Source organism: Branchiostoma floridae, chromosome 5 (assembly GCF_000003815.2).
Source record: "Branchiostoma floridae strain S238N-H82 chromosome 5, Bfl_VNyyK, whole genome shotgun sequence".
In the NCBI taxonomy this organism is placed as follows: Eukaryota; Metazoa; Chordata; class Leptocardii; order Amphioxiformes; family Branchiostomatidae; genus Branchiostoma; species Branchiostoma floridae.
The window spans coordinates 15,785,122-15,812,545 of NC_049983.1; the positions used below are offsets into that span (position 1 = coordinate 15,785,122).

The following is a 27,424-nucleotide window of genomic DNA, read 5'->3' on the forward strand; positions in this document are numbered from 1 at the left end:
AAGTTCTGTACTTATCCCCACCCCTATTACGCACACATTGTGTTATCTTCTGTTGCATTGAAGACGAGGATATCTAGTAGATATCAGGTGTTGAGAGCCAGCTCGCCCGTGTGGACGTGGAGCTGGCCGTACTGGGCGGTGGGGACCACGATGACGACAGGCGGCCGTACACGGCGTCTGGGTCCCGGAAACGGTTCAGCTGGGGCCCCTTCTTACCGACCTGGTGACTTAGGTTGTCGTCAATGGAGGACTGTAACGAACAACGTATGGTATGAGTCATAGTAAGAGCTCAGATTCCTGCTTTGCATATTGCTCATCATTCCTACGACGACCTAATTTTTGGCAATTTATCTAACGACGTGTCACATGGTTCCTGAATACAATTCATAAACTATGTGATATGATAGTATGTGGTGTTTGCGCTTATTTGGTAATATTATTCAAGCATACACTTTACCATGCCGCCTTTACCGTTATGTATTGAAGTAAGTGATGATACAAATATCACATCACAAACATGATGTACAGGTTTTGATTTTGTTCGCGACACTTTTCCTGGATTTGGCGAAGTGTAAATACCATGTCTATGGTTCCTCTGTTACTTCTGAAGCCGCACTGGCTTTCTGACACCACGTCGTCCAGCAGGTGCTGTGTGATGCGATTGAGGACAATGCGGGCCATGACTTTTCCAGCAGCACTCAACAGCGAGATTCCCCTATGGTTATCGCATGCTGCTCTGTCTCCCTTGTGCTTGTAGAGATGAATGATGTTGGCGTCCTTAAAGTCCTGCGGCACCGATCCCTCCTTCCAGAACATTTGCATAAGTTCTGTCAGTTTGGCTGTGACAGCATCTCCTCCCTCTTTGAGGACCTCAGGGGGTATGCCATCTGGCCCAGGTGCTTTTCCTCCTTGGAGTTGCTTAATGGCCTTCTGGGTTTCTTCCAGGCTGGGAGGGTCATCCAGAAAGGCCAAGAGTGGTCGCTGCGGCATGTCCTGGATTGCCTGTTGGTCGATATTGGAAGGTCTGTTGAGCAGCTGGCTGAAGTGTTGTCTCCAGCGCTCGGTTATGTCGCTCTTCTCTGTGAAGAGAGTACCATCAGCTGAGCGAACGGGTGCCATGGCATTGGACGAGGGACCATACACTGCTTTCAAACCTGAGAAGAACATTCTTGTGTTGTGTTCGTCTGCATACTGTTGCAGTTCTGCCGCCTTGGACTTCCACCACTTGTCCTTCATTCTTCTGAGTTCTACTTGAACTTTACTCCTGAGGTGTCTCAAGTGATCAAGCTTTGCAGTGGAGTTTTTATCATTCAGCCACCGTGTGAACGATTCTTGCTTTTCCTTCAGAAGGCTGGTGATTTCTTCATTATTGTTATCAAACCAGTCCTGGTGTTTACGCTTTGTGTGACCTTATGTGCGTTCGGATGTGTCAAACATTACTTTGCAAAAGTTGCCCCATGCTTTCTCTGGGTTACTTTCAGCTGGCAGTTTCTTGATCTGTTTCCTGAGGTTTCTCGCTAGCGCCTCTTTTGTTTCCACATGTGAAAGTTTTGAGACATCAAGCTTCTTCTTCGTGCTGTCTTTCCTCCTCATATGTTTACGGTCTGCCTTTGCAGTTGAGAAAGAGAGCTTTGATCGCAGCAGCGTGTGGTCAGTCCAGCAGTCTGCTCCTCTCATTGCCCTGGTGATGCGCACATCACGGATGTCTTGTCGTCTTGTTATTATGAAGTCTATTTGATGCCATCGCTTTGAGCTGGGATGCATCCAAGTGGCCTTGTGAATGTCCGGTAGTTGGTACAGGGTGTTTGTGACTGTGAGGTCGTGCTCAGAGCAGAGTGTAAGGAGCATTTGGCCGTTTGAGTTCTCCCTCCCTATGCCATGGGGTCCGATGACACCTGGCCATGCTTCACAGTCGCTGCCCACGCGAGCATTAAAGTCCCCCATGAGCAGCATCTTGTCATGTTTGGGTACGGTATGCACTAAGTGTGCAAGCTTCTCATAGAATTGTTCTTTCTGTTCCTGGGCATAGCTCATGGTAGAGGCATATGCGCTGATGAGGGTCAACTGAGTATTCCCTTTCAGGGGTAGCCTCATCACCATAAGACGGTCATTGATTCCTTTGGGAAGGGTTTCTAGCTTTCTCACAAGTGAGGTCCGGATGGCAAAGCCAACCCCGGATTCTCTGGGTTCGTCCTGACGCTTTCCTGACCAGAAGAATGTGTATCCGCCACCAGACTCGGTTACCTCCCCTGTGTCCGCCAAGCGTGTTTCGCTCAGCGCAGCAACGTCAATGTTGTATCGCTGTAGCTCACGTGCTACGAGAGCTGTACGTCGTTCTGGTCGGTCAGAGTCTTTTCTGTCCATCAGGGTTCTGACGTTCCAGGCTCCAACACAGAGCATTGTCTTCTTTTGTTTGTGCTTTGATGCATATTGTCTCTGTTCTCGACCGCAGTATTAGATGTCCAGACAGCTACGGTGCGCTGACAGGATGAGCTGAGACAAGCTTTCTTTAGTCCACAAACATCATGTTTGTGGACTTAACCAAGGCGTTCGACACAGTCAGCCGAGAGGGCCTGTGGTCAATCCTGTCCAAACTGGGCTGTCCCCCCAAAGTTTGTCAGCATCATCAGGTCATTCCACGATGGGATGATGGCCCGTGTTGTGGGAAACGGCACAGTATCTGACTCATTCCCTATCACGAATGGAGTAAAACAGGGCTGTGTTATGGCACCCACACTTTTCAGCCTCATGTTTGCCACCATGCTGTTCAAGGCACTCTCTGCGACAGATGCCGGGATAACCATCCGCTACAGATGCGACGGGCGGGTCTTTGATCTACGGCGTCTCAAAGCAAAAACCAAGGTGCTGGAGGCCCTGGTGAGAGACTTTCTCTTTGCAGATGACTGCGCCCTTGCTGCTCTCAGCGAACCGGACCTGCAAGAGCTCGCTAACTGCCTGTCAACAGCCAGTAAAGCCTTCGGGCTAACAATTAGCCTGAAGAAGACAGAAGTGATGCTTCAACCTGCGCCAGGAGTGTCACTAGCAGCTCCTCACATCATGATAGAAGGAACAGAGCTAAACAGTGTAGAGAGCTTTACCTACCTGGGAAGTACACTGACCTCATCCTGCAGCACAGACAAGGAAGTGTCCAACAGGATTGCGAAAGCCGGCTCCTCCTTTGGTAGGCTCTGGAAGCGGCTGTGGGGTGAACGTGGCATCAAACTTCAAACAAAGCTGGCAGTTTACAAAGCAGTTGTTATCACAGCGCTACTCTACAGCTGTGAAACCTGGACACTGTACAAAAAGCAGCTGAAAGCTCTGGACAGATTTCACCTCCGCTGCCTGCGCAGAATTATGGGTATCTCCTGGACAGACAAGGTTCCCAACACAGAAGTGCTCCGTCGAGCAAACATGATGGGCATTGAAGCGCTCATCATGAAAGCTCAGCTGAGATGGGCTGGCCATGTGGTGCGCATGGACGAAGCACGACTCCCGAAGACAGTGTTGTGTGACGGACGTCCTTACAAGCGCCACAAGGACTCACTGAAGTCGTCCCTCTCCGCATGCAGCATTCCACACCGGGAATGGGAGACTACTGCAATGGACAGATGCGCATGGCGCCATGCTGTCCATCAGGGAGTAAAAAACTTTGAAAACAACAGACTAAATGAAATAGAGAAGAAACGACAAGACAGGAAGGAGAAAGAGAAGGAGGGAAGACCCATCCCCAGCACCGCTGTCGTGTGCCCGACATGCGGACGCATATGCGCCTCGGCCTTCGGCCTTCGGTCGCACCAGAGACGCCATTGAAGTCATCATCGAAGTGACGATGGACATCCAACAACAACATTGAAGTAAGTGATGATACAAATATCTAAAAAAATCCTCATAGCATTAAAAGCCTCTACTACTAATGAAAACATTTACAATTCAAAACAGTTTTACACTACGGGTATAGTGTACATATATGACTTATTGCTGACTAATAATCCGACGAAATTTGATAATTTAATTAGTCCCATTCAAAAGACAATGCCAGGATTGTCGAAAGGAAAATATATTTCCATGTCTTTACATATGGAAGGCATGATAAAGATAGCACGTTTGCCTGTCTGTCCTAATCTAGCAAATACAAATGGAACTCCCTACCCTATAAATGTTGGTCTCGAACGAGTCCACGGCGGGAGAGACGACTCTCCTCCGCGGCTTGACTGTCGGTGGCCTGTACGTCCCCTTCTTCTTCAGGCAGAACATGAGCAATGCCGCTAGTGCTGCTAGGGCTGCCAGAGCTACGGGGATGCCGACAGCCAGCCCGAGCTTGTCAGCAGTGGACAGCCCCGCACTGGCAACAGGGTCCTCATACTAAAGGGAGATACAAAACAAAATTCATTTATAAGTCATACAAAACATACGCCCTTTTACAGAGGTCCGAACGAATGTGCGGCGACAGGAATTCTAGGAATCCATTTAATTGCACTCCCCATTTGCCAGCTAATTCTTTGCAATTATCCGGATGGTGCAACATAGCGAAGTTACTCAGCTGGACAACATCACGAGGCTTTGGGATTTCGTGCAATAAACAGAAGTGTGCAGTTATCCGTTGTGCAATTAACTGGCTTCCACTGTATGTCAAAGGGTAAGACCCTGAATTTGTCAGTCCTTGTCTCGACTATTGTTCGATTTGCATAACAAGGTCCAGATGGGTAATGTTTTCAATTTCGGCGCCTTTACCTTTGACATATTGCCTAGAATTACTGTCGCCGCACATGTGTTCTTACCTCTGTGAAAGGGCTTATTGATCCTTATTGTACCCGATACAAACGATCGCTGTTTTTGTTTACATCCGGATATTCTACGACTGGTCGTTTACCTGGAATACCAGGACGTCGGCAGCTTAGGTTGCTAGTCGGTATTGAATCACCCTCACCTCACCTCACCTCACCTAGTCCCATCCTCATCAGGAGGGTCGGGGACTATGGTAGCCTCCAGCACAAGTCTTCGCCATTCCTCCCTGTTCTTGGCCGTCTGGGTGCATACCGCCAGGGAGCAGCCTGTCCAGTCCCTTACGTCATCACACCATCTCCTCCGTGGTCTCCCCCTGCTTCTGGTACCGTTGATCTTGCAGTATGTGGGTGGATATGTTCTGTGCCCTAGTGACGTGGCCAAAGTACTGTAACTTCCTCCTTTTCACCAGGTTTAGGAGTGTTCGTGTTATTCCCAGTTCTGCTAGCACTGAGTCGTTGTTGCGGTGTTCAGTCCAGCTGACCCTGAGCAGTTTCCTGTAGCACTTCATTTCAAAGGCTTGGATCTTCTGGGTGTCTTTGGCGTGGAGTGTCCAAGCTTCACAGCCATAGGTCACTACTGGCCAGACCAGTGCCTTCAGTACCCTCAGCTTGGTGGACTTCCTTAAGGCTCTGTCCTTCCAGATGGACTCCAGAGAACCAAGGGCTATCCGCGCTGCTCCCAAGCGTGCCTGGCTATCTCGGCTACTTCCTCCTGATCCATCAATAATGGCACCCAGGTACTTGAAGGTTGGTACTTGCTCTAGCTGGACCCCCTGGCAGAAGATCTTCAGTTCTGTGGGCTGTTTGGTTGCTGCCATGACCTTGGTTTTCTTGGTGCTAATCTCCAGGCTGTACTCCATGGACACTGTGTGTACTAGGTCCAACAGCTCCTGCAGACGCTCTGGTGATGTTGCTATCAGGCCAATGTCATCTGCGAACCTCAGGTTGTTAATGAGCCTTCCACTGATGTTGACCCCAATCCAGGAGAGTTCGTCGGCAGATTCTCTCATTACTGCTTCGGAGTAGAAATTGAAACAGGCCGGAGAGACCAGGCATCCCTGCCGCACGCCTTTGGTGACTTCAAACCAGTCGGACAGCTCCTCCTCTACTCTCACTGCAGCCTGCTGACGTCTGTACAGCTGTCGTAGTGAGTTGGTGATGTACTTGGGGACACCCATTCTTTCCATCACTCTCCATAGAATATTGTGTTTTACAGAGTCAAAGGCTTTTTTATAGTCAATAAATGCCATATAAAGACTTACATTGAATCAGTAGATCAAATTACATTGAATCAGTAGATCAAATTACAAATTGGTATGGAATTTAGTCATCAGTCTTCCACCTGCCTTCTATCTGGTAGTGCGTCATCGTGACGTCATCACGATCAATCGAGCTCATATTGCTCCAAGACTATGACTATTTTGCCTTTCTGTGTATAGGGCACGCACTGATACATTAATTGTGGTCCAAGGTCAGGGTTTAGGCGTTCACTTGTCTTGACATTCTTGTACTGTTTCCATACACGATGTTCACTTCCTCGGGGTCTTAGCGCCATCTTGCCCAAAGCATTCCTTGATAATGCGATCCGGTACTGGAACAATGTCATTGACATGACTTTCTGACGTATTTGGACAAGCTTTGTTTAGAGTAGGAAGAATTTCACTCACCTCAAGAGAAAAGACGTCTTCTGTCTGACAGTTGCATAGTTGTGGGCAGATGGTGGCAAAGGTCCCATTGTAACAGCTGACGTGACCAATTAACACCAGGCCCTGAAACACATGTACAGCAAAGTCACCCGATCGATCCTACCACATCTTTGAGTCACATACATCGAAATCACTTCGCCGTTTAAATGCAATATACAGATACAAAGGGATCGACGCATAGGGTATTTTTAAGACTTACCGGTTGAAGATTCAGTCGAAGGGGTCCTGTTTTTATCTTTTTGACTTCTAAGTTCAGGTTGATTGTACTGTCTGGTTCTTTCCACATGGAGAAAGTGATGTAATCCTGCAAACAAAACTTTTGTTGAGATCAAATAGATCATGTAAATGTGTGTCTCTCTTGCTGTGTGTTCGTGTCTGTGCGCTTGCTTGATGTGCATGTATTTATGTGTGTGTGTGTGCCTGGGGTGTTATTCGATGACTACAGGCTACAGATTTTTTGTCTGTCACAATTCTACATTTGTGTATATTGTTTAAGAGCCAAAATAGTGGTTTACCTTTCCCCTCGCCAATAACCTGCTTGAGGTGCAAGAGACACCAGCACTCATCAGCATCTCTTTGACAGCTAGGAGCAGCTGGTAAGAAAGCTGGCTGGTCAAGTCCTCGCTGAACTCTATCGTTACATCCATGCTGAAACATGACAGCAATGTAATTGATAGTGTCATATATTTCACTCGTGAATACATTGTCCAGAAGTTGCTTGTAAGGAAACTGAAGTTAAAATGAATGCAAAGGGGAAGTTAAAGTAGCGCTACGCAAATTGACGTCATGCTCTTTCTGTTGCTTCGTCTTATAATTGGCACTCCTGCAGTACATATGAAAATCAAAATGCTATCTAAATGGCTTTCCTAGATCTACAGCATGTGTGTCTAACTTGAATCTTGTTATATCATGCATTTGATTGACTTACTCGGTGAAGTCTGTCCGATCCCGAATCTGAAACAGATGGGGATTGATATCATCTCCAACGGTAAAACTGTAATGGCGCAGCAGATCGGCAGAAACCGTCAGGAATTTCTCCTGCACTGCAGCTGGCAGCTCGAAAGTAATCCCATGCTGAAAAATAGACGAATGACAGTTAAAAACTTCAATATGAATACAAAATGGTCAAGGATCTACCAGCATACTTTTTATATATTATTCCTATGCTGTTAAATCTTCATTATACATTTTAAAAACTGTTTTTAACAACACATCTGATAACAATTCAAATAGATACTAATATAAATTTAGTAAAGACAGTTTGTGACCCTATGCTTAATCACAATTATAACATGAATGTAGTTTCTGATTAGTTTTAAATTGAACACCGTGATTATAACGAAGTAACGAAATAACGTACTGGTGTTCAGCTCATAAAGAGTAAGTAGATAAAACCGACGAAAATGCTCCCGAAGTTAAAACTGCGACGTTGACAATGCAATTCTTCATCGCGTTGACAGAAGGCTAATATCACTCTAAATAAGACTTCACGTACGTCGGTAATGACAACGTTCTGGACATAACGTTCCGGTAACTCCACCATGTCCGCCACCTGCTGACGGAAGTTGTCTCGCAGCTGTTGTCGCTGATTGGTATTCAGGTCACGTGTCTGGCCGCAGGGGATAAAGACACTCTGCTCTACCCTGTAGGGCAACATTCGCCATCATCGAAATCATTACCATCAACATCATCATCACATCATCCCCATCAACAAGATCATCATTATTGACATTAACATCATCATCATCATCACCAACATTATCAACGATATCATCATCATCAACTTCATCATCATCATTATCATTATCATTGTTCACATTATTCATTGGGGTAGATCGTCTGAGCAAACAAACATTTATGATGCTTGAATGCAGTCTCAATAATTTTATGCCGACTGAAAATAACTCGTACTTCATTGAAAAATGAAGAAATTGAATATTTTCGGTACGTGTTGTGAGGCAATGCTGTGGCTCATTAGATGGAATACGTAATGTTTGAATTCACATTAAAAACCTAAATGCTCATGAGCTTGTTGAAACTATACGTACTCACCAGATTAGCCCTGGTGGTGGTGACCCAAAGAGTAGTAGATCTGGTGGTGACAGGGCTGCGGGCTCTGATACATGAAAGACGGCAGTCCATTTTCATACATAGGAAAACGGCGGAACTGTTCCACATCATCATTCAGGCTATCAACCGATGATTAGGCATCCAATACTTATGTGTATAAGGCATGCGTAGTGTTTAACAGTATTCGTATTAACATGACGTAAGTACATCGTAGCCCTTTTTTTTTTTCTTTTTCATAAAAATGCATGATCATCAAAATGCATGGTAATAATAAAAACAATTCAAGGAGCGTTATGGGCACTCAAAGCCGTAGACCTCTCGAGAGCTAAGCGTGGAGCTTACATTGCGGAACTGTGCAAAAGAAAATAGAAGGTTAATTGGCGGACATGTTTGATCTAATCTACTTCGTTCCAGTAATAACATAAAATCAACATAACGACACACAAGCATGAAAAATACATACAGATTTAACACTGTAAACCTTTAAATGTACGATGTGTGTCCTTCATTTATAAACACATACTTGTGTACCTTTGCAGGTTGGAACCGTATTACTCCATGTAAGACCGATGCTGGTAGCTTGACACGTCACACTGGAAACCCCGACCAGCTCGTACCCCGGTTTACAGATGAAAGTGACCACGTCCTGCTGGTAGTGTGGACCAGAAAGGCTCAAATACCCGTTAAGTGGGGCCATCAAATTGGGACATTGTAAACCTGAAAGCATTAAAGAATGTTTATAATGGTACCACATTGATTCAGAAAACATTTCAAATTGCAAATAAAGAATAGACATTGCCATGTAGACATTGCCATGGCGTTTATAGCGGAGCTATACAATACACCATACATCGGAGCTTAAATGACAAAATGTTCTCTACTTTTACATGAAAATACTGTTTTATTCGTCTTCCAGGTGCAGATTCAAAGTTAAACCATTTTTTTCTGTATGGAAATGAAGGATTAACGAATCTTTCCTACCAGCACAAGTGATGCTATTGCCGTTGTTGTTGCTGTTACAGGTACAGATAAAACTGCCGGGAATGTTGACACAGGTATTAGGGGCGCAGTTATGACTCCCATCTGTGCATTCATCGACATCTGCAACGATATAATGCCAGTTTACTATCTCATTATAAATGACGTTTAGAATGTGTATTCAACAATCAAACAAGAAACATTATCAGTCACACGCATAGATAATTGTCGTTGTGTCTGCCTGTCTCTATCTCTCAAGGAAAATCGGAGATGTGTCCACACCTATATTTTTCTCTTGTGACTAGTTTTAAAACAAAGTGTTCATCATCATCATCTGTTTAAAACAAAGTGTCGGAAACAAAGGATACAAAAGGACATGATGACAGATTGACGTATCAGCATTTTGTTCTATTTTGATGGAAAAGCCAGAGAAAACAAACATGGCGCCGATGTGACGTCAAAATTGAAAATGATGATGCTAAGCATGGCCAAAACATACAAACTCCTTCTCGCATGTGTGACATTTAAGTACTCAATGTATGTTTAGTATTATCAACACTTGTACCTCTGCAGTTTGGAACCGCTGCAGTCCATGTTAGACCGTTGTTGTTAGCTTGACACGTCACACTGGAGGCCCCGTCTAGCTCGAACCCAGAGTTACAGATGAACGTCACATCGTCCTTGTCATAGTGCGGTCTTACTGGACTGAGATATCCATTATCAGGGGCGGTCAGAGTCGGGCATTGTTGAGCTGGAATCATAAAAAAATGCCTGTGATGAATGAAGTCTGCGTATCTGGGGAAACATTGAAAACTTCGAACGTTGCGGTGATATCTATACTAGAGCTATATATCATGATGAAAGAGAGGAAATTTGCAGCAGTATCTCCTACCTGTACAGTAGATACCATCTCCACTGTATCCTGGGTAACAAGCACAGGTGAAACTGCCGGCTGTGTTGGTACAGGTGGCGTCGGGGCTGCAGTAGTGGCTCCCATCTGCACATTCGTCATCGTCTGCATGAACAAAATTTAACAAGGAAAATAATCATCCTTACAGTATCCGTGTATTCAATGCCCAGCGCCGCAATTCAAGGCTATGCAACCTATATGCTGATTTATTAGTCTTTAGACACCTGGTAATATACTGGTGTGTTACGCCGAACGGCGGTTATACCGACTATATAGATACAGATACAGATATTATTCCCTTATGAAAACATAGTTACAGAATTCTTCCTCACCAGTACAGGTGAGACCGTCTCCGCTGTACCCTGGGTTACAGGCACAGGTAAAACTGCCGGCTGTGTCGGTACAGGTGGCGTCGGGGCTGCAGTAATGGCTCCCATCTGCGCATTCGTCAATATCTGTAAGAACAAACCACAATTATCTTTTCATATAGATGGCGTCGACATGACCAAATATATCATACTGGCACCCAAGTATCCAACAAATCTCAGATAAGCAAAGCATTGAATATATCAAATTTATATATGTATATATATTCATGATTTTTTACAGAAATGTTTCATGTAATTACTGCATTTAGCCAATATAGACAAGAACGTGCAAATAAATATCATTGTCAATTTAAAAAAAAACTTAATACTCGTAGTTGTACCTCCGCATGTTGGAATTATATCACTCCAAATCAGACCGTTGTTGTTAGCTTGACACGTCACACTGGAGGCTCCGTCCAGCTCGTACCCCGGGTTACAGATAAACGTCACCACGTCCTGGACATGGTACGGTCCTGTCGGACTCAGAGCTCCGTGAGCAGGGGCGATCAGTGTCAAACATTGCTGAGCTGGAATCATGAACAAATGCCTGTAATGTATGACGTCATAGTATCTGATAAAACATTGAAAACTTCGAACTTTTCCTTGACGTTGCGGTGAAATCGATACTGGAGCTGTATACCATGATAAAAAAGAAAAAAAAATTGAAGCAGTCTCTCCTACCTGTACAGATGACGCCGTCCCCGACGTAACATTGAAAACTACGAACTTTGCCTGACGTTGCGGCGACATCTACATTATATACTGGAGCTATCTTAAAGTTGATAGAAAGTACACTCTCCTACCTGTACAGATGATGCCGTTTCCGCTGTATCCTGAGCTACAAGCACAGGTAAAACTGCCGGGAGTGTTGGTACAGGTGGCGTCGGGGCTGCAGTTATGGCTCCCATCTGCACATTCGTCATCGTCTGCGTAAACAAAGTTTAGTAAAGAAAATAATATTTCTAGACAGAAACATGGTGATATACTGGTGTGTTGCGCCGAACGGCGGTTATACCGGCTATATAGATACAGATACATATATTATTCCCGTATTACAACAAATTAAAAGAATTCTTCTTCACCTGTACAGATGACACCGTTTCCGCTGTATCCTGGGTTACAAGCACATGTGAAACTGCCGACTGTGTTGGTACAGGTGGCGTCGTTTGCACAGTTGTGACTCCCATCCGCGCATTCGTCAATATCTGTGTGAAAAAAGTTTAACAAAGAAAATAAGTTTTCTTACAGTATCCATGTATTCAATGCACAGCGCAGCAATTCAAGGCTTTCCAAACTATGTGGTGATTTATTAGTCTTTAGACAGATGGTAATATATCATTCCCCCATTAAAACAAAGTAACATAATTCTTCCTCACCTGTACAGGTGAGACCGTCTCCGCTGTATCCTGGGTTACAAGCACAGGTAAAACTACCGACTGTGTCGGTACAGGTGGCGTCGGGGCTGCAGTTGTGGCTCCCATATGCACATTCGTCAATATCTGTAAGAACAGAATCTTTTCATACGGATGGGTCGACATGACCTAATGCATCATACTGGCACCCAAGTATTTTAAGTATCAAATTTTCTACGCATTAAATGAACAATATATTAAGTCACTGCATTAAATGAACCGCATTAAATGAACAATATATTAAGTCCACTGTCGATGAATTCATTAATGCTTTCGCTGACTCTGTTCAGATGGCAAGGGCGTCCCGCCCTGACGCGATTGTCATTCTGGGCGACTTCAATGCAAAGCATGCGCAGTGGTGGCACCGTGATTCTACCTCACCTGTCGGTGCCAAATTGTACCAGACATCTCAATTTTTAAACCTCGGTCAAATTATTAATGAACCCACCTGTGATCTCTCCCAAAGCCCCTCCCTCCTTGACCTAATTTTTACTGATGCCACCAATTATGTAGATTCCGTTTCTGTCCAAGCCCCGCTGTCAGGATGTCACCACTGTCCCACAATCTGCTCTATGACCCTGTCAGTACACATGCCCAAACCTTATCATCGTGTTTTATGGGACTATTCTAAAATGGACCTAGATAAACTCACGACATTCTGTTCTTTACCTGAATGGAACGATATATATCTTCTCCCATCAGTTGATGCATCTGCTCTCAAACTATCTGATCTTATTATAGAGGCCAAGCATCAGTGTGTCCCTAACAAAAAGGTTCTAATCAAACCTAAAAACAAACCCTGGATCACTTTCAAAATTCGAAATCTTATGCGCTCTCGTGACAAATTACACCGCATAGCAAGGCTCTCAAATACAGATGCAAATTGGGCTGCATACCGTAAGGTACGCAACAGGCTCTCTAACCTTATCTCCCATAGTAAATCCAATTATTACCAACATCTAACGAACTCTCTTAACGACCCATCTACTACCAGTAAAAAATGGTGGCACATCGTTAAATATTTTTATCGACCCAAAGTCACGTCTTCCATTCCCCCTCTCAAGGAGGGAAACTCTACTATTTTTGATGCGTTGGAGAAAGCAACAATTTTAAACCAATATTTTGTATCTCAGTCTACTATCAATGATTCTCATGCCTATCTCCCAAGCCATTGTTACCTCACATCCAGTCGGCTCTTTCACATCAGTACCTCTCCCGAAGAAGTTCTCCAGTTTGTCCTAAATCTCGACACTGGCAAGGCCCATGGTTACGACAATATCGACAACTATTTTCTGCAAATGATCACCCCATTGATAGCGGATAAGATTTCCTATGTATTTAATCTATCACTCACTCATGGCTCGTTTCCCCAAATATGGAAATTTGCCAATATCATACCAATCTACAAAAAGAACGATCCACAAGAAAAAAGTAACTACCGACCGATATCTCTTCTCCCCGCCCTGTCGAAGGTACTTGAAAAAATTGTTTACAAACACTTATACAATCATCTCATAAGCAGTAATCTGCTGTATCGCTTCCAATCAGGATTTGTGAAGGGTGATTCCACAGTTTGCCAGCTGGCCCACTTTACACAAACTATTTTAAACGCTTTAGAGTCTGGATACGATGTGCGAACAGTCTTTCTTGATTTTTCCCGTGCCTTCGACAGGGTGTGGCATTCTGGACTTATTTTTAAACTCCAATGTAATGGTGTCGAAGGGCCACTCATAAATTGGATATCGAGTTATCTTAGCAAAAGATCACAACGTGTTGTCATAGATGGTCAGTCTTCATCCTGGCTCAATACCAATGCAGGCGTTCCACAGGGCTCTATATTAGGCCCACTGTTCTTTCTCATATACATCAATGATATTGTAAATGATCTCGTTTCGCAACCCTACCTTTTCGCCGACGACAGTTCTCTTCTCGAGATAGTTAAGAACCCTTTTGATTCTGCAGCGATCCTAAACTCTGACCTGTCCAAAATTCACTCATGGGCCTGTCAATGGCTCATGGAGTTGAACCCACAGAAAACTGAAGAAATGTGTATTTCTGTCAAAAGACATCCCATTGTTCACCCACCCCTTTATCTTGACAATTGTCTGATCCAAACTGTTATCACCCATAAACACATCGGAGTGATTCTAAGTTCAAATATGTCTTGGGATGCACATGTCAATCATATTGTTTCCAAAGTTTCAAAAAGTGTTGATCTCTTCAGTGGTCTGAAATTTAGGCTCCCCCGCAATGTTCTGGAAACGCTATATAAGTCATACATTCGTCCATGTCTCGAATACGCCGACGTCATTTGGCACGGCACTACAAGTGAGCAATCAAATCTCATTGAACGTATCCAATATCATTGCTCAATTGTCGTGACAGGTGCCATAAGGGGGTCGTCGTATTTGTCATGTCGTCAGGAGCTGGGTTGGGAAACGTTATCAGATAGAAGACATGTCCATCGTCTCTGCTTGTTCTTCAAGATTGTTAACGGTTTAACTCGTGATTATCTACTAGATTTTGTCCCCCCAGCTATTTCTTCCGAATGTACATATGATTTACGTAACAAGCTAAACCTAAGGTCTACCAATCTCTCGACAAACCGCTCTCTAAAGTCTTTCTATCCATACTGTATTTCACACTGGAACAACCTCGACCCCTCAACCCGCTCCTTAAACTTTAGTCAGTTTAAAACCTTTATTTTCAAACAATTCCGCCCGGCTAAATGTAAATACCTTAGTCATGGCCCCCGCTATCCCTGTCTTTTGCTGACTCGTCTTCGGATCGGCACCTGCAGCTTGAACTCCAGTCTCTTTTCCCGAGGGCTACGTAACAGCCCAGCATGTAGCTGCGGGTGCCGATCCGAAACAGTCGCCCATTACCTACTTCACTGCCCAAATTACACCAACCAAAGGTTACTTCTCCTCGGCAAACTTTCTCGGCTTTTAGGACAGTCATTTAACTTATTTACACATTCCGAAAATATGCATATTTCCTTATTACTTAATGGAAGTCCTTCTTTCTCATATTCCTTAAATTCCAAAATTCTTACTTTAACCCAAAACTTTATTACAATATCTAAACGTTTTATATCCTGATTTATACTTTTTAGTTCTCTGCAAATCTGATCTTTTGTTACTGGGGTAGGGGAACCGGCATGCGCTCATACCAACTTTTGTTACACATCATTTAATTTTTACTTGATGTTAGTATTATTTATATCTTTCTTAATTTTGTATTTCGCTTAGTTCAGTTATGTCTAAGTCTTTGTACACATGTATAGTGGTGGCGTGAATATAAGTTCCCAACTTGAGTGCGCCACCACTATGTCTGTCTTCTATGTCTTATTTGTCCGAATAAAAAAAAAAAAAAAACAACAATATATTATGTACAATATTCAACAATAGTAATCACAGTTGTACCTCTGCAGGTTAAAACTGTATTACTCCAAGTTACTGCGACATGATTATGTATAAAAACTCTCTCTTAACTTATAGCACCGATATGGTGTCAAAACCCAACATGCTGGTTCCACGGGTCACATGCAAAGTAACAACGTCTTGGTCCAAGTGTCGGCCGGGTTACAGCGGAAAGTCAAATCACAACGTCCTGGTTTAGTGCGATAACGCAGGACTTAAGTCTTCGTTAGCTAGGGCCATTAACTGTTAACATGGTATATCTGAAAACATGAAAGTAATAATGATGTCACGGTGTGGCGTAACTGGTAGAGTGTTCGGTTCGGAATCGAGAGGTCCTGAGTTAGATACCCGCCGTGACCCAGACATTGTGACCTTGGGAAAGGCACTTTACACGACCTGGGTACTTTACTTCGGTCGGGGAGGTAAAAGACAAATTACCTTCAGTCTGTACTGTGTATGTGACACTGTTAGTAAAAGCTACTAACTTGAGTGCCAGTGCCACATTGTCCTCGTCTGTCCAAAAGCAAATAGTAATAATGCCACAATGTCCTATGAAAAATTGTAAAAAACTTTGAATAACATGAATACTTACTGTTGAGCGCTGTGGGTACTACCGGCTGTAGACCTACCGGAGGGGAGGCCAGGGTAGTCAACGTGGAATTCTGCGAAGCTAAAACATAGGACATGAAAAGAAAGGATGGAAAGAAATGGTGGGATAGAGGGAGAAGTTAGAGTAAAGCCAATGGGGTTGGGCCAATGGTTGACTGTCAGAAAACATGATGGCAGCAAAACCGAAGAAAATTTCAATTTTTTTTATCATTCACTGTTCACTTATGTAGTCGAAGCAAGCAGAAGATTCTGAACGTACCGAACAAAAGGGGGTCTGGAGTTGTTGCTCCATCAATCGTCGTTCTATCCTCTGTTGTTGTAGGCCATTCGGACGTCGTCGCGACGTCTGTAGTTTGCTGCAGCGTCGTTTCTGCCGTCGTCATTATCTCTGTCGTTGGTGCCAGCGTCGTTTCTGTCGTTGTCGTCATCTCTGTCGTTGGTTCAAGTGTCGTTTCTGTCGTTGTCGTTATCTCAGTCGTTGGTTCAAGTGTCGTTTCTGTCGTTGTTGTCATCTCAGTCGTTGGTTCAAGTGTCGTTTCTGTCGTTGTCGTTATCTTTGTCGTTGGTTCAAGTGTCGTTTCTGTCGTCGTCATCTTTGTCGTTGGTTCAAGTGTCGTTTCTGTCGTTGTCATCATCTCTGTCGTTGGTTCAAGTGTCGTTTCTGTCGTTGTCGTGACGATGTGAGCTGGAAGTGTGACGTATGTGTATTCAGACGTGAGCTTGAGCTGTGACGTATATGGATGCATTGCATTAGCTTGAAGTTGGACAAATGTCAATGCAGACGTAAGCTTGGAGTGTTACGTAATACCATGTTGATGTACTACGTGAGCTTGAACTGTGACTTACATTGATGTATTATGTGAGCTTGACGTGTGACGTACGTGCATCCATGACATGAACTTAAAGTGTGATGTATATTGTTTTTTATGTGTGACGTATGTGCATCCATATGGTCAGCTTGAAGTGTGATGTATATAAATGCATTATGTGAGCTTAACTTTTATGTATGACGTGAGCTGTATAAGGTCAGCTCGAAGTGTGACGTATATAGATACACGACGTGAACATGACAAATGTTAAAGCAGACGTGAGCTTGAAGTGTGACGTATGTTCATGTTTGACGTGTACTTGAAGTATGACGTACTCGCTGCATCACCTTGTGTTGTTGCAGGTTTCATGGTTGTGGTTTCCGGTTCAGGAGTGGGGAGCGGAGGTGGCGTTGGGGAAGTGGTCGGCATGGGTGTTTGAGTGGTTGTTGTTGTTGGTTTCGATGTCGTAGTCTTATCTGAAACAAGAATGTATGAGAAAAATAAGACTTAAGCACAAACTCAACTCAACTCAATATTTTAGCTAGACTTGAGTTCAAGCTTTAGCAATGGATAAATAAAGACATTGCTGATGAATATCGTGCTATTGGTTACCCATTGGTTAGAGTGTTCATATCTCTCCCAACTAGATACAGAATAGAACCGACATGGTGTCATAATGCAACATGGTGGGGATGCCGCATTAAACATTGCAAACAACTAGTTATAGGATATTAATGCATATGAATGTGCTTACCGTTGAGCGTTGTGGTATCCGGTTCAGGAGTGGGGAGTAGAGGTGTCGTAGTGGTCGGCATAGATGTTGGGGTGGTTGTCGTTGTAGGTTCCGATGTCGCAGTCTCATCTAAAACAAGAAATTATGAGAAGAAGAATACTTAAGCACAAACTGAATGTTTTGCTAGACTTTTGTTCAATCTTTGTCAATTGATTGATAAAACATTCCTGATGCATAACGTGCTTATGGTTAACAGTCAATGAAACAATTTATCTCAGATATATCACACAAGCTGGATTGTGGCAACTTGTCACATGACAGGTAATGTGCGTTATATTTAGAACTACATTTAAACAAACAATTTTACGATGGTGGCGTATTTTTCCATCGCGTGCTCGTAGCCTCCACAGTTGATTATAGCCCAAGTCATGAAAAAAATCCCACAAATAGCCCAAAATGGACTGGGATCCTTGTAGTAGACTTTTAAAAACAACATTTTGGCGTTCAAGAATCGTAATTGTTTTTAAACTCGGAATCGTTGGTGAACAAGTGACCAAGCCGCCAGATATTAGTAATGGCAACCCGTTACGTTTAGGCAACGCGCCCATCAGCGCTGGAGGACTATACTTCTGGTCATCCTTCGGGTCCCGCCCACCTTCGGGTACCTTTATCATACGTTGGAACTCGCCACCATTACCAGCTCCAGTGATCCCGAGTGCATTATTTCGACCATCTACGCGAACGATTCAGCACGGGGAATTCAACGACAATTCCTTGGCACATGTAAAGACCGTACTTTTGACGATGACAACATTGCCATGGGAAGTACTAGTACATGTACGTATGTGAGAAGTGGGAGAGAGACGTGCTTTGTGTGTAGCGTTTCTTTTCGTCAGGCAATACGTTAGGTTTTCACCGGATGGACAATTTGTGAGACGCGTCATAAAATTAATTTACCTTCGCAAAGCTGAGACGACAGCGTCACCGTAATGCCGTCCAAGGCATCAAAGTCGGAGGCAGTGAAAACGTGGTCCGGACTGCCGGCCATGTCGGCCAGCTGCCAGTCGGTTGCCATGTCTGTCACACCGATAGCAAACGTGGTGACGCCGTCGTTACGGAGATTCTACAGTAAATAGAAACAAATTGTTTGCTAATAAACAGCAAAAGTTGGCGGGCAGCTCCTGATGCTATCGACCACGTCTTTCTTGTCTTATTTACCGTGATCTGGAGCTGTTTAAATTATAGAAAACAAACTTCAACTCCGGCAACAGAAGATTGTAGAACGGCCGAGCACAATTCCGGGACTTTGTGGTCGGTGTCTTTTCATGTCCTTTGCATCTTACCTCTTTAAGTAGCCACACATATCTTACGGAGTCAAAGAGAGTGTAGTAATAAACGGGATCGTGCGTTGTTACCTGAGAGGGGAGGGTCACATCGTCCGCAGACATTCCATCTGTCATCACCACCACAATCTTGGGCACTCCCGGCCGGGCGCCGTTAGCCGCGGTCAGGGCATGATCACGGGCAAATATCAGCGCAGATCCTACAACAAGCCCAATCGTTCTTAGACATCTTAGGCATATATAAATCGTAACATTGCTTTATGGTATTATCACGCGTGTTTTAGTCTTAAACAAATAATGACGCGGTGCCAATTGTCATAGTTTGTTGTACGATTTTGATTTCGTAGTATTTCCTAAGCAAGCTGTAACAGAATCAACCAGTGACAATGATACACCATATGGCATAATCATTCCCGTAAGAAGACAGCCGAATTTCGTACTACACAAACACACACTCGATGATTGTATGACGAATAAGAGTGCAATGATAAATGACGACGAATGTAGAATCTCCAGGTACGATTGTGATATTGAGACATCTCAACAAAGTTTAACCTTAACATCTTGTCGCTGTAACAAAAGCCTGTTGTGGTAAATACGAAAACGCTTGAAGAAAACGTCCTCAGCAAAGACACCAGAGAAGAGGCGTGGTATAATGAGAGATCTTCATTTAACAATGGTTTATTGTACAACTCTACTCAACTGCCGTTCCAGTTCCCGTCTCGCAAGTTCAAGGTAAAAAGAAGAAACCTGTCTAAGACGAGTTTTTACTGTACCTGTGCTGGTACCGCGGCCGATGACAACGATGTTACTGATGGCCTGCTGCAGACTGACCAGTGAGCTGTGCGCGTTCAGAGCGAACTCCTGCTGCGGAGACGAGCTGTACTGGACAACTCCCACCTGGGTAGCTGTGGGGCTGATGTCGAAGTGACCAACGATGTTGTTAAGAAATGTCTTTACCTGTAAGAAATAAGAAGGTATGCTATAAGAGCACAGATATGAGTGACATAATGAAATCAGAGCTCTTTCGAGTTTCCATCCAATTAAACCAAAGCAAGAAATACGTTCTAAAGGAAAGACGTTCTATGTATCTTAAGATATCTCAAATACTTACAACGAAAATATAAATTAGACATCTTCAGATAGATCATAGTAACATTTAGCATTCGCGTACCTTATTTCTTATATTTTTCACATTTACAAAAATGATAAACGTTTCATAAAAAAAGGGATTTTGGAAAAAGTTTATCCGAATTAGAGCGTACAATCAATGTCTCTCAAGAGATGCCTAATTCTCGTTGATAACAGCATTATCTCAAATACCTTACCTTTTCGAATTCTTCAGGCGGGATACTGGAGGAACCATCGACAACAAATAGGATGTCCGCCTGCATCTTACAAGTCTGCGAAGCTTAAGCAAAGAAAAAACGGTATAGATTTGTTTGTTTGTTTGTTTGTTTGTCTTACGTATTTTTATAATATTTCTATTATTATGTATTGAAACCAAGATCATCATGACTCTCGTGTTTAGTAACTGCAGAGGCTTCTGTACGGGAAGCATAGATGGCATGCAAAAATGATTTAGTTGCTTCATCAAAATGAAACATTACAGACAACAAGAGAAAATGGTGACTTTGCCGCGAAAAAAAGTACTTACGGCTGAGCTGTGGGCCTCCCGGGATCATGGCCGTGGGAGCCAATGTGGAACTTTGCAAGGCTGAAACGAGGGAAGCCGATTAAGTAATGAAACAAAACGATGCCTGTGAGTAGTGTGTGTTGAGAAATTTGCATGTCCTCTTGTGAACGACCAAATGGGAAACAAGATGGCAACATCATGACGTCCATATCCAACAAGATGGCGTCTAAGGATGACAAAGAAAAGTTTAACATAAAAGCTGCAGCTTCCTACCTGCGCATTCATCGACTTCTACACAGACAACGTGTTTCTTACAATATATTAGATTACATACGTATATTAAGATGTAAGAAAATAATTTTCGTGCAACTATTCCGAGATTTGCAGCATGCATGTCTTCAAACACATTTATCATTCCTGCATTAAAACAAAGAAACAGAATTGTTCCTCACCTGTGCATGTCAGACCGTCTCCGCTGTACCCTGGATTACAAGCGCAGGTGAAACTGCCGGGTGTGTTGGTACAGGTGGCGTCCGTGCCGCAGTTATGGCTTCCATCTGCGCATTCATTGTCATCTGCATGAAGAAAAATTAACAAAGAAATAAGCTTTCTCACAGTATTCGTGTATTCAAAATTTGATTAAAACGAGGACTCCAGTGCAGTAATTCCAGACTTTAAAACCTGCATGATGAGTTATTAGTCTTTAAAGTGTATAAGACAGCCCAATGCAACATTTTCGGATTAAATGGCAACACACGTCACGATATCACTTTGACATTAAAACAAAGTTACAGAATTCTTCCTTAAGGCCCCCTCTCACTTGACGTGCGGCACGCTTGCGGCATTGCTGCGTTCTTTCACTGCGGTACTGTTTTGTTATTTTCTCCGATTTGTTATAATTCAGATATTGCGCAATACGTGAAAGTGTGACATAGAAGACCACAAAATACACAACAAGTAAGAAAATTCGTTCTTTATCTCTGAAATTCGTTGAGCATCTTCCGAACGCAGCAATGCCGCAAGCGTGCCGCACGTCAAGTGAGAGGGGGCCTTTACCAGTACATGTAGTGCCGTCGCCGCTGTAGCCCAAGTTACAAGCACAGGTAAAACTACCGGGTGTGTTGGCACAGGAGGCAAGGGGGCTGCAGGAATTACTCCCAACTGTACATTCATCGATATCTGCATAAATACGTAAATTATATCATGAAACGTAAGCTTGTAAACTTCCATTTATCAGACATTGCTTGTCGAAGCAAAGAAAGATGAATTATGCTTACTTAAACAAACTTCGCGCACTACACAGTTCATTAAATGTTGCAAGATTCCTCACCGGAACAGCTCACACCATCGCCGCTGTAGCCCGACATACAACTGCAGGAATAACTGCCTGCTGTGTTGGTACAGTCGGCGTTTTGATTGCAGTTGTGGGTACCGTCTGTGCATTCGTTGTTATCTGCACCGAAGGAATATGAATAATTTTTATGGAAACTTATATGTTTTCTTAAAATATTTCGGCACAAATATGGTTACCCATGATTACGGGCTTTTTTGATGGGATATCAATCTTATAGAAATGTAAGAAATTATTTATGCATCAAGAAGAACTCCGAGAATTGGTTTCTTACCCGTACAGACAAAGCCGTCGCCGCTGTAGCCGGGTACGTTACAATCACAGACGTAACTACCAATCGTGTTGGTACAGGAGGCTTTGGGGTCACAGGTGTGGGTCGCATCCGCACATTCATCTCTATCTGCATGAACAAATTACAAATTAGGGGCGAAATAGCATAGTGAGATAGTAAAAATGTCCACATTTCATTAGAAAATATAATCCTTGTCGTGAATAATCTTTAAACAGTATCAAAGGGTCCAAGTAGCCACTGTGGCAACTAAGGTGGAGTTTTGGCCCCGTGTCTTTCGCAGGAAGATCTGATTGAATATTAGCCCTAGATGTTAAAGTCAAGGAAAAAATATTGGCTACACAAATACATCCACATCTAGAAAATATACGTGAAAGGTTAGAAAGAGCAGAATGAAGGTGACCATGTTTGGGTGGGGTGGGGGGTGGCTTAAATTGTTAGCCTTGAATTTATTTTGGTACCTCTGCATGTTGGGAAAGGCTCACTCCATGTTTGGTTATCTCGACACGTCGCACTGGCGGCCCCGTCCGGCTCATATCCCTGGTCACAGGTGAACCGTACGGCGTCCTGGGGGTAGTACGGACCGGGAGGAACCATCGTTACATTACCTGGGGCCGGCGGGCACTGTAGAACTGAAATCATGAGTGGAGATTAGTTGTTGGTAAAGAAAATATCTAGATTTTCTAATGAGCCGTCCATAAAGCACCCTTATATGCAATTACGTCTAACTACATGTAGCTATTCCTCATGATATTAGGTTTGAAAATTGGATAGCATATTTTTTTACATTTCATTTGGTGTGACGTAATGTAGAATTAAAATGATGATGGGTAGATATGATAAAGATAAAGACTAGGCTAGTAATAGGTGTGTTTGAACTGTGTTTGAAGAACTTACCAACACATATTGGCGTTAGGTCCATGCACGTCAAAAGGTCCCAATCGAAGTACATTGATTCGGGGCACTGCTGAAGCCCGGGGCGTCCTCGTGTCGTGTCCGGGCACTCGTAAAACCCGGAACAGTCAATCATGTCTGGATACTGGCCAGGTGGTACACTATTGCAGTCCACGTTGCCCCCTGATGGTGGTAGAAAGTGTAAGAAAATCAAAGGAATAGAGAGTGGGTTTGACGTGCCCATATCCAAACCCCTGACTTCTTAATAACACATTTTTCTTGCAAACTACAGTATCAAAACCTCGTTACTACATGCTGTCATTTATCATGTGCATCAATATCATGATCCATAGTTAAGTTGTGGAGTAAAACAAATTTATCAACCGTCATCTCTTGCCGAACGTTATCATGGAACTGAAATTGTGGAACTCTTATTCATTAAATTGAACGTACCAGCACAGAGTGGGTCGCCTGTTGCACTACGCTCGCCCCTTATGTGAACTTCCGTTCCAGTCTCTTCTGCGCTTGCCACGGTGTGTGTTCTGTGATGAACAAAATAGGTACGTTACAATTTAAAAAATAAACAACATTTGCATGATTTTACATTTTATGTTATGTTATGTTATGTTACGTTATGTTATGTTATGTTATGTTATGTTATGTTATGTTATGTTATGCTGAATGATTTCAATGTCTGAAAGTGTCATTTGTGGGAATCTATCAAAATAGCATACTTAAAACAAGTCTCTTTACAGATGGGAAAGTCCAAGTCTTCACACCAGTTGCAATGCTTGAGAGCCTCGCATGAGGCGCCGTTAGACCTGTAATGAAAATGGAGTAAGGATGCTCATGGAAATAGACTGTATGATGATTCTTCAATTTGACACTTGGAGTTTTTACTCCGTTATAGCTTTACATTAACTGTTATGTGAATATATGCATAAAACATTGAAGCACCGGATTTGTCTAGTGTACATCTTTTAATGTTTTCTGTTACTTACTGTGTGCTACACTTACCTTTCCTCACAGCTCTGTACTCCTGGGCTCGGTGCATTTGACTTATATTCTTGGGGGTGCAGGTCCTCACTCTATTAAAAACGTGATCAGCGAAATCAATAGACAGTGTAAGTAATCTAGTTCACAAGAAAAACAAACTATGTCAACAGTACAATTGACCCTCTAAACATGTAAGAAAACGATGTATACAATGCACGTGATCTAGAAAACCTGGCACTACGATAATGCTATCATTGAAGTACCACAAACGCACTTATTTCTCGGTTAATAACATGTTCCAGTGAGACATCCTATATGTTGCAATGCTGGACATGTCTGCAAAATAGTATCAGATATTTATTTTATATTCAATATCAACGTTTTAAGTCCAAGCTATCAGCTGGGACTGAAGTTAATCCATCTTGTTTGAGGGATAATGTTACGGTTCTGTATTGTAAAATAAAACAGTTATTGGTTGATCTCATGGGCGAATATATGATAGTCTATGATAACTTTGTCAAGAAGCACCACGTTTGTTAAGTTCTAAGCTAGTGTAGACATGTAGGGGTCTTAATGTCTTCCTAGAATGTATTTTATGGTATTTTGTTAGAATTTTTAAGACAAAACATAATATTTTGGGCTTCTGCGTCCTGGATATCAAATATTACATTATTATAAACCATTATTAAATACTAGATATCGACTAAAGTTGTAATTGCCGGCCATGTTCAAATATCCCTTCACTTTTGCATAAAATTCATTAATGACTAGCAAACAACAAGCAATCTAAATGTTTTTCAACCAATAATTTATCAAAATATAACTTATTTGGGTCTCAAGTATCGTGGTATCCCTTAATTAACTTTCCAAACATCGGGACCCCCTACCTACATTACCAATTTAAGTTGCGATAGCATTTGATGTCGTGATAGCTTTAACAAAAGTCGAGTTTCTCCGTTCTCCAGCAACGCATGTTTGTGCCAAACTTAAGTCTTAGGCAGTAAATATAGGCTACTTATAGGCGTTTGAGCACTCAACATCTTTGATTTGAACAAACACATTAACTTATTAATGGACATACGTCGTATCTCCCAAAATTAAGTATTTTATAAGTTTTGACGTAAGTGGTAAGATTTTAGACAAGAGAGATTGGTTTCCAAACATACGCAACGGTAATTGTGCTGACCGGGATCCAGAGGACTACGCAAACAGCCAGAGTTATGGATGACGTAAAGCCAATGATAATACAATGGTCTTTTAGTTACCATCAATTAATTACCCAGTACAAGAACACTGCAAGGGGTTAGACACATAAACCAATTTAGATCCCACGTAAGCCACATTCTGCAAGAGACGGTACAGATCTTGGTACTTTGGCACTTCGTGTAAACAGTATTGGTCTTTTATAACACACGGCTGTTTCAAAGGCCCTGAATTCGATCACTTAGTTCGAACGTGGGTTCTACTAGGCATAGAACACGATCCCCCGCCCGCCGCCGATCCACGTGAGCCGGCTGATTGCGCAATAGTGCACGCTGACTTTGACCCCCGTGCAGGCATGCATATCCGGGTCACAGGCGCTTCATATTTCAGAGGCAACATGGCCACGGTAGAAGGAACACGTGAACGTAAAAAAACACCCGAAAATGCGCATTTTCTTGGTCAGAGCCGCATTTTTCCCCGTAGAAGAGTGGATGAGTGCCTTCGTCATTGAACATCCGACTTAGGTAAGTTAATTCGATCGTTTAAAGACTTTATACAGTTTTTTGTGTGTCCAAATGCAATGCAACAGCTAGACGGAATGTTGTCGAGTGCTTGTATAATTTCGGAATTTTTCTCACGTTTTTTTTTAATTTCTCAGTGGAGGAATACAACGAGATGATGTTTTTCAGAGCGATGACGTCATTACTGCGAAACAAATACCTGCTGTCTGATATTGTCTCGTTTGTTGTAGTAACAAAAGTAGAGCATTTTATAATAGAATATATATATATTTGAAGTGTGCTTCTTTCACAAACATTAGCCAAGTCAATTGCAATCAAAAGAGTCTCCAAATTGAATTTTGAAAGTAGACAGTAACACATCCATAGTTCATGCAGTGCATGGAGGGGAAGTTGCATACATATAATACATGGGACACTATTTTATACAAAACTTCTATACTTCTAATTTTTATGAAAATGTTTGAAATCAGTGCACAGACAGTACTTTGGACTTAAAGCTGTAATATTTTTCTTACTGTAAGTAAGTGTAAGTTTTATTACTGGTACGATTTTAAAAGCTTATGTAAAAAGGTACTAGTACTTGCAGACATTGGATATAAAATCAAAGGTGGTCCGGTTACAATCAATTGGTCTGGTATACTACTGACAAAGAATTGCTCTTCAGATTTCCACTTTGTCAACAACTATGTCATCAGGAAAAAATTATGTAATCCACTATCCCTACCATTGTACCTTGAAGCCATGTTTACCATGTGTTATCTATGTTTAAGGCTTGACAAGTGCTGGGAGAAAATGAAGTACCAGGAATGAGAAGAGGATGACAACTCACACAAGTCCTTATTCAAGGTAGCCCCAAGGTATGTGTGCATATGTATAAATCATTTGTATTTATAATACCCTGCATCTACATGTAGAGACAACTATATTCTGGACATTCTGAGAACTTGTGACAGGTTGCAGGGAATGTTTAATTGTCAGTGTAAATAATAAAGGTCTTAGGAAGTGTGAATAATGAAGACCAACTTGACCAGAACAAAAAATTATAAACATGTTGTGTATATTCCCCAGCTCAGTGAAGTCATATACCACATTAGGTGTGAACATTTTACAACCTTGTTGACTTTTAATGCAGAAGTTATACTATGCAAGAATGCATTCTGCAAGTAGTTCTTTCATGTGGGCTGCATGTATTTGCACTTCCCATTTACCCACTTTTAGCCTCAGTTTCACAATGTATTTTGTATCTCTACTACAGGCCAGACTATGCTGACAGCATAGCCCAGTCTCCAGCCATGATAAGCAGAGGTTCACTGTTATCTGGGGAACATGAAATGAGGAATACTTTAGATCCAGGTGAGAATATTCATTTCTTATAGCTATCAATATGTCA

At 42.7% G+C, this 27,424-nt stretch overlaps 2 protein-coding genes and 1 long non-coding RNA gene across 3 annotated transcripts; 1 reads left to right on the forward strand and 2 right to left on the reverse strand.

Annotated features, from left to right (window-relative positions):
• Window positions 1-39: 39 nt before the first annotated feature.
• On the reverse strand, window positions 40-21,349 carry LOC118416074 (mucin-5AC-like). The gene is made up of 27 exons (XM_035821131.1): window positions 21,233-21,349; window positions 20,802-20,861; window positions 20,473-20,555; window positions 19,921-20,104; window positions 19,217-19,344; window positions 18,759-18,924; window positions 17,823-17,930; window positions 17,416-17,544; window positions 16,519-16,944; window positions 16,243-16,320; window positions 12,193-12,315; window positions 11,899-12,021; window positions 11,620-11,742; window positions 11,158-11,343; window positions 10,781-10,903; window positions 10,431-10,553; window positions 10,104-10,289; window positions 9,542-9,661; window positions 9,092-9,277; window positions 8,543-8,606; window positions 7,986-8,133; window positions 7,419-7,564; window positions 7,006-7,138; window positions 6,690-6,794; window positions 6,452-6,553; window positions 4,150-4,362; window positions 40-250 (listed from the first exon to the last, which is right to left on the reverse strand). The coding sequence occupies exons 2-27, from the start codon at window positions 20,827-20,829 to the stop codon at window positions 74-76; spliced, it is 3,711 nt and encodes a 1,236-aa protein (XP_035677024.1). The 5' UTR covers window positions 20,830-20,861; window positions 21,233-21,349; the 3' UTR covers window positions 40-73.
• Window positions 21,350-22,367: 1,018 nt separating this feature from the next.
• Window positions 22,368-24,644, reverse strand: LOC118416223 (fibrillin-1-like). Its single transcript, XM_035821307.1, has 7 exons — window positions 24,633-24,644; window positions 24,332-24,402; window positions 24,049-24,135; window positions 23,768-23,856; window positions 23,318-23,497; window positions 22,906-23,052; window positions 22,368-22,531 (listed from the first exon to the last, which is right to left on the reverse strand). Exons 1-7 carry the CDS (start codon window positions 24,642-24,644, stop codon window positions 22,368-22,370), a joined length of 750 nt encoding a protein of 249 aa, XP_035677200.1.
• Window positions 24,645-25,728: 1,084 nt separating this feature from the next.
• On the forward strand, window positions 25,729-27,328 carry LOC118416446. Its single transcript, XR_004831203.1, has 3 exons — window positions 25,729-26,037; window positions 26,805-26,891; window positions 27,290-27,328. It is a non-coding gene; the product is annotated as an uncharacterized LOC118416446 (long non-coding RNA).
• Window positions 27,329-27,424: the final 96 nt, after the last annotated feature.

Excerpts from the sequence above, each read along its gene's own strand:
- LOC118416074 (XM_035821131.1), bottom strand. The coding sequence starts at position 20,829 with ATGATCCCGGGAGGCCCACAGCTCAGCC. Across the intron at positions 11,344-11,619 it reads AAACGGCATCATCTGTACAG|CTCAGCAATGTTTGACACTG; the intron begins GTAGGAGAGTGT and ends TCATGATTCCAG. Across the intron at positions 10,904-11,157 it reads TATAATTCCAACATGCGGAG|ATATTGACGAATGCGCAGAT; the intron begins GTACAACTACGA and ends TTGTTCTTACAG.
- LOC118416223 (XM_035821307.1), bottom strand. Across the intron at positions 24,136-24,331 it reads GTACAGAGCTGTGAGGAAAG|GTCTAACGGCGCCTCATGCG; the intron begins GTAAGTGTAGCA and ends TTTTCATTACAG. Across the intron at positions 22,532-22,905 it reads TCGAGATAACCAAACATGGA|ATAGAGATGAATGTGCGGAT; the intron begins GTGAGCCTTTCC and ends TTGTTCATGCAG.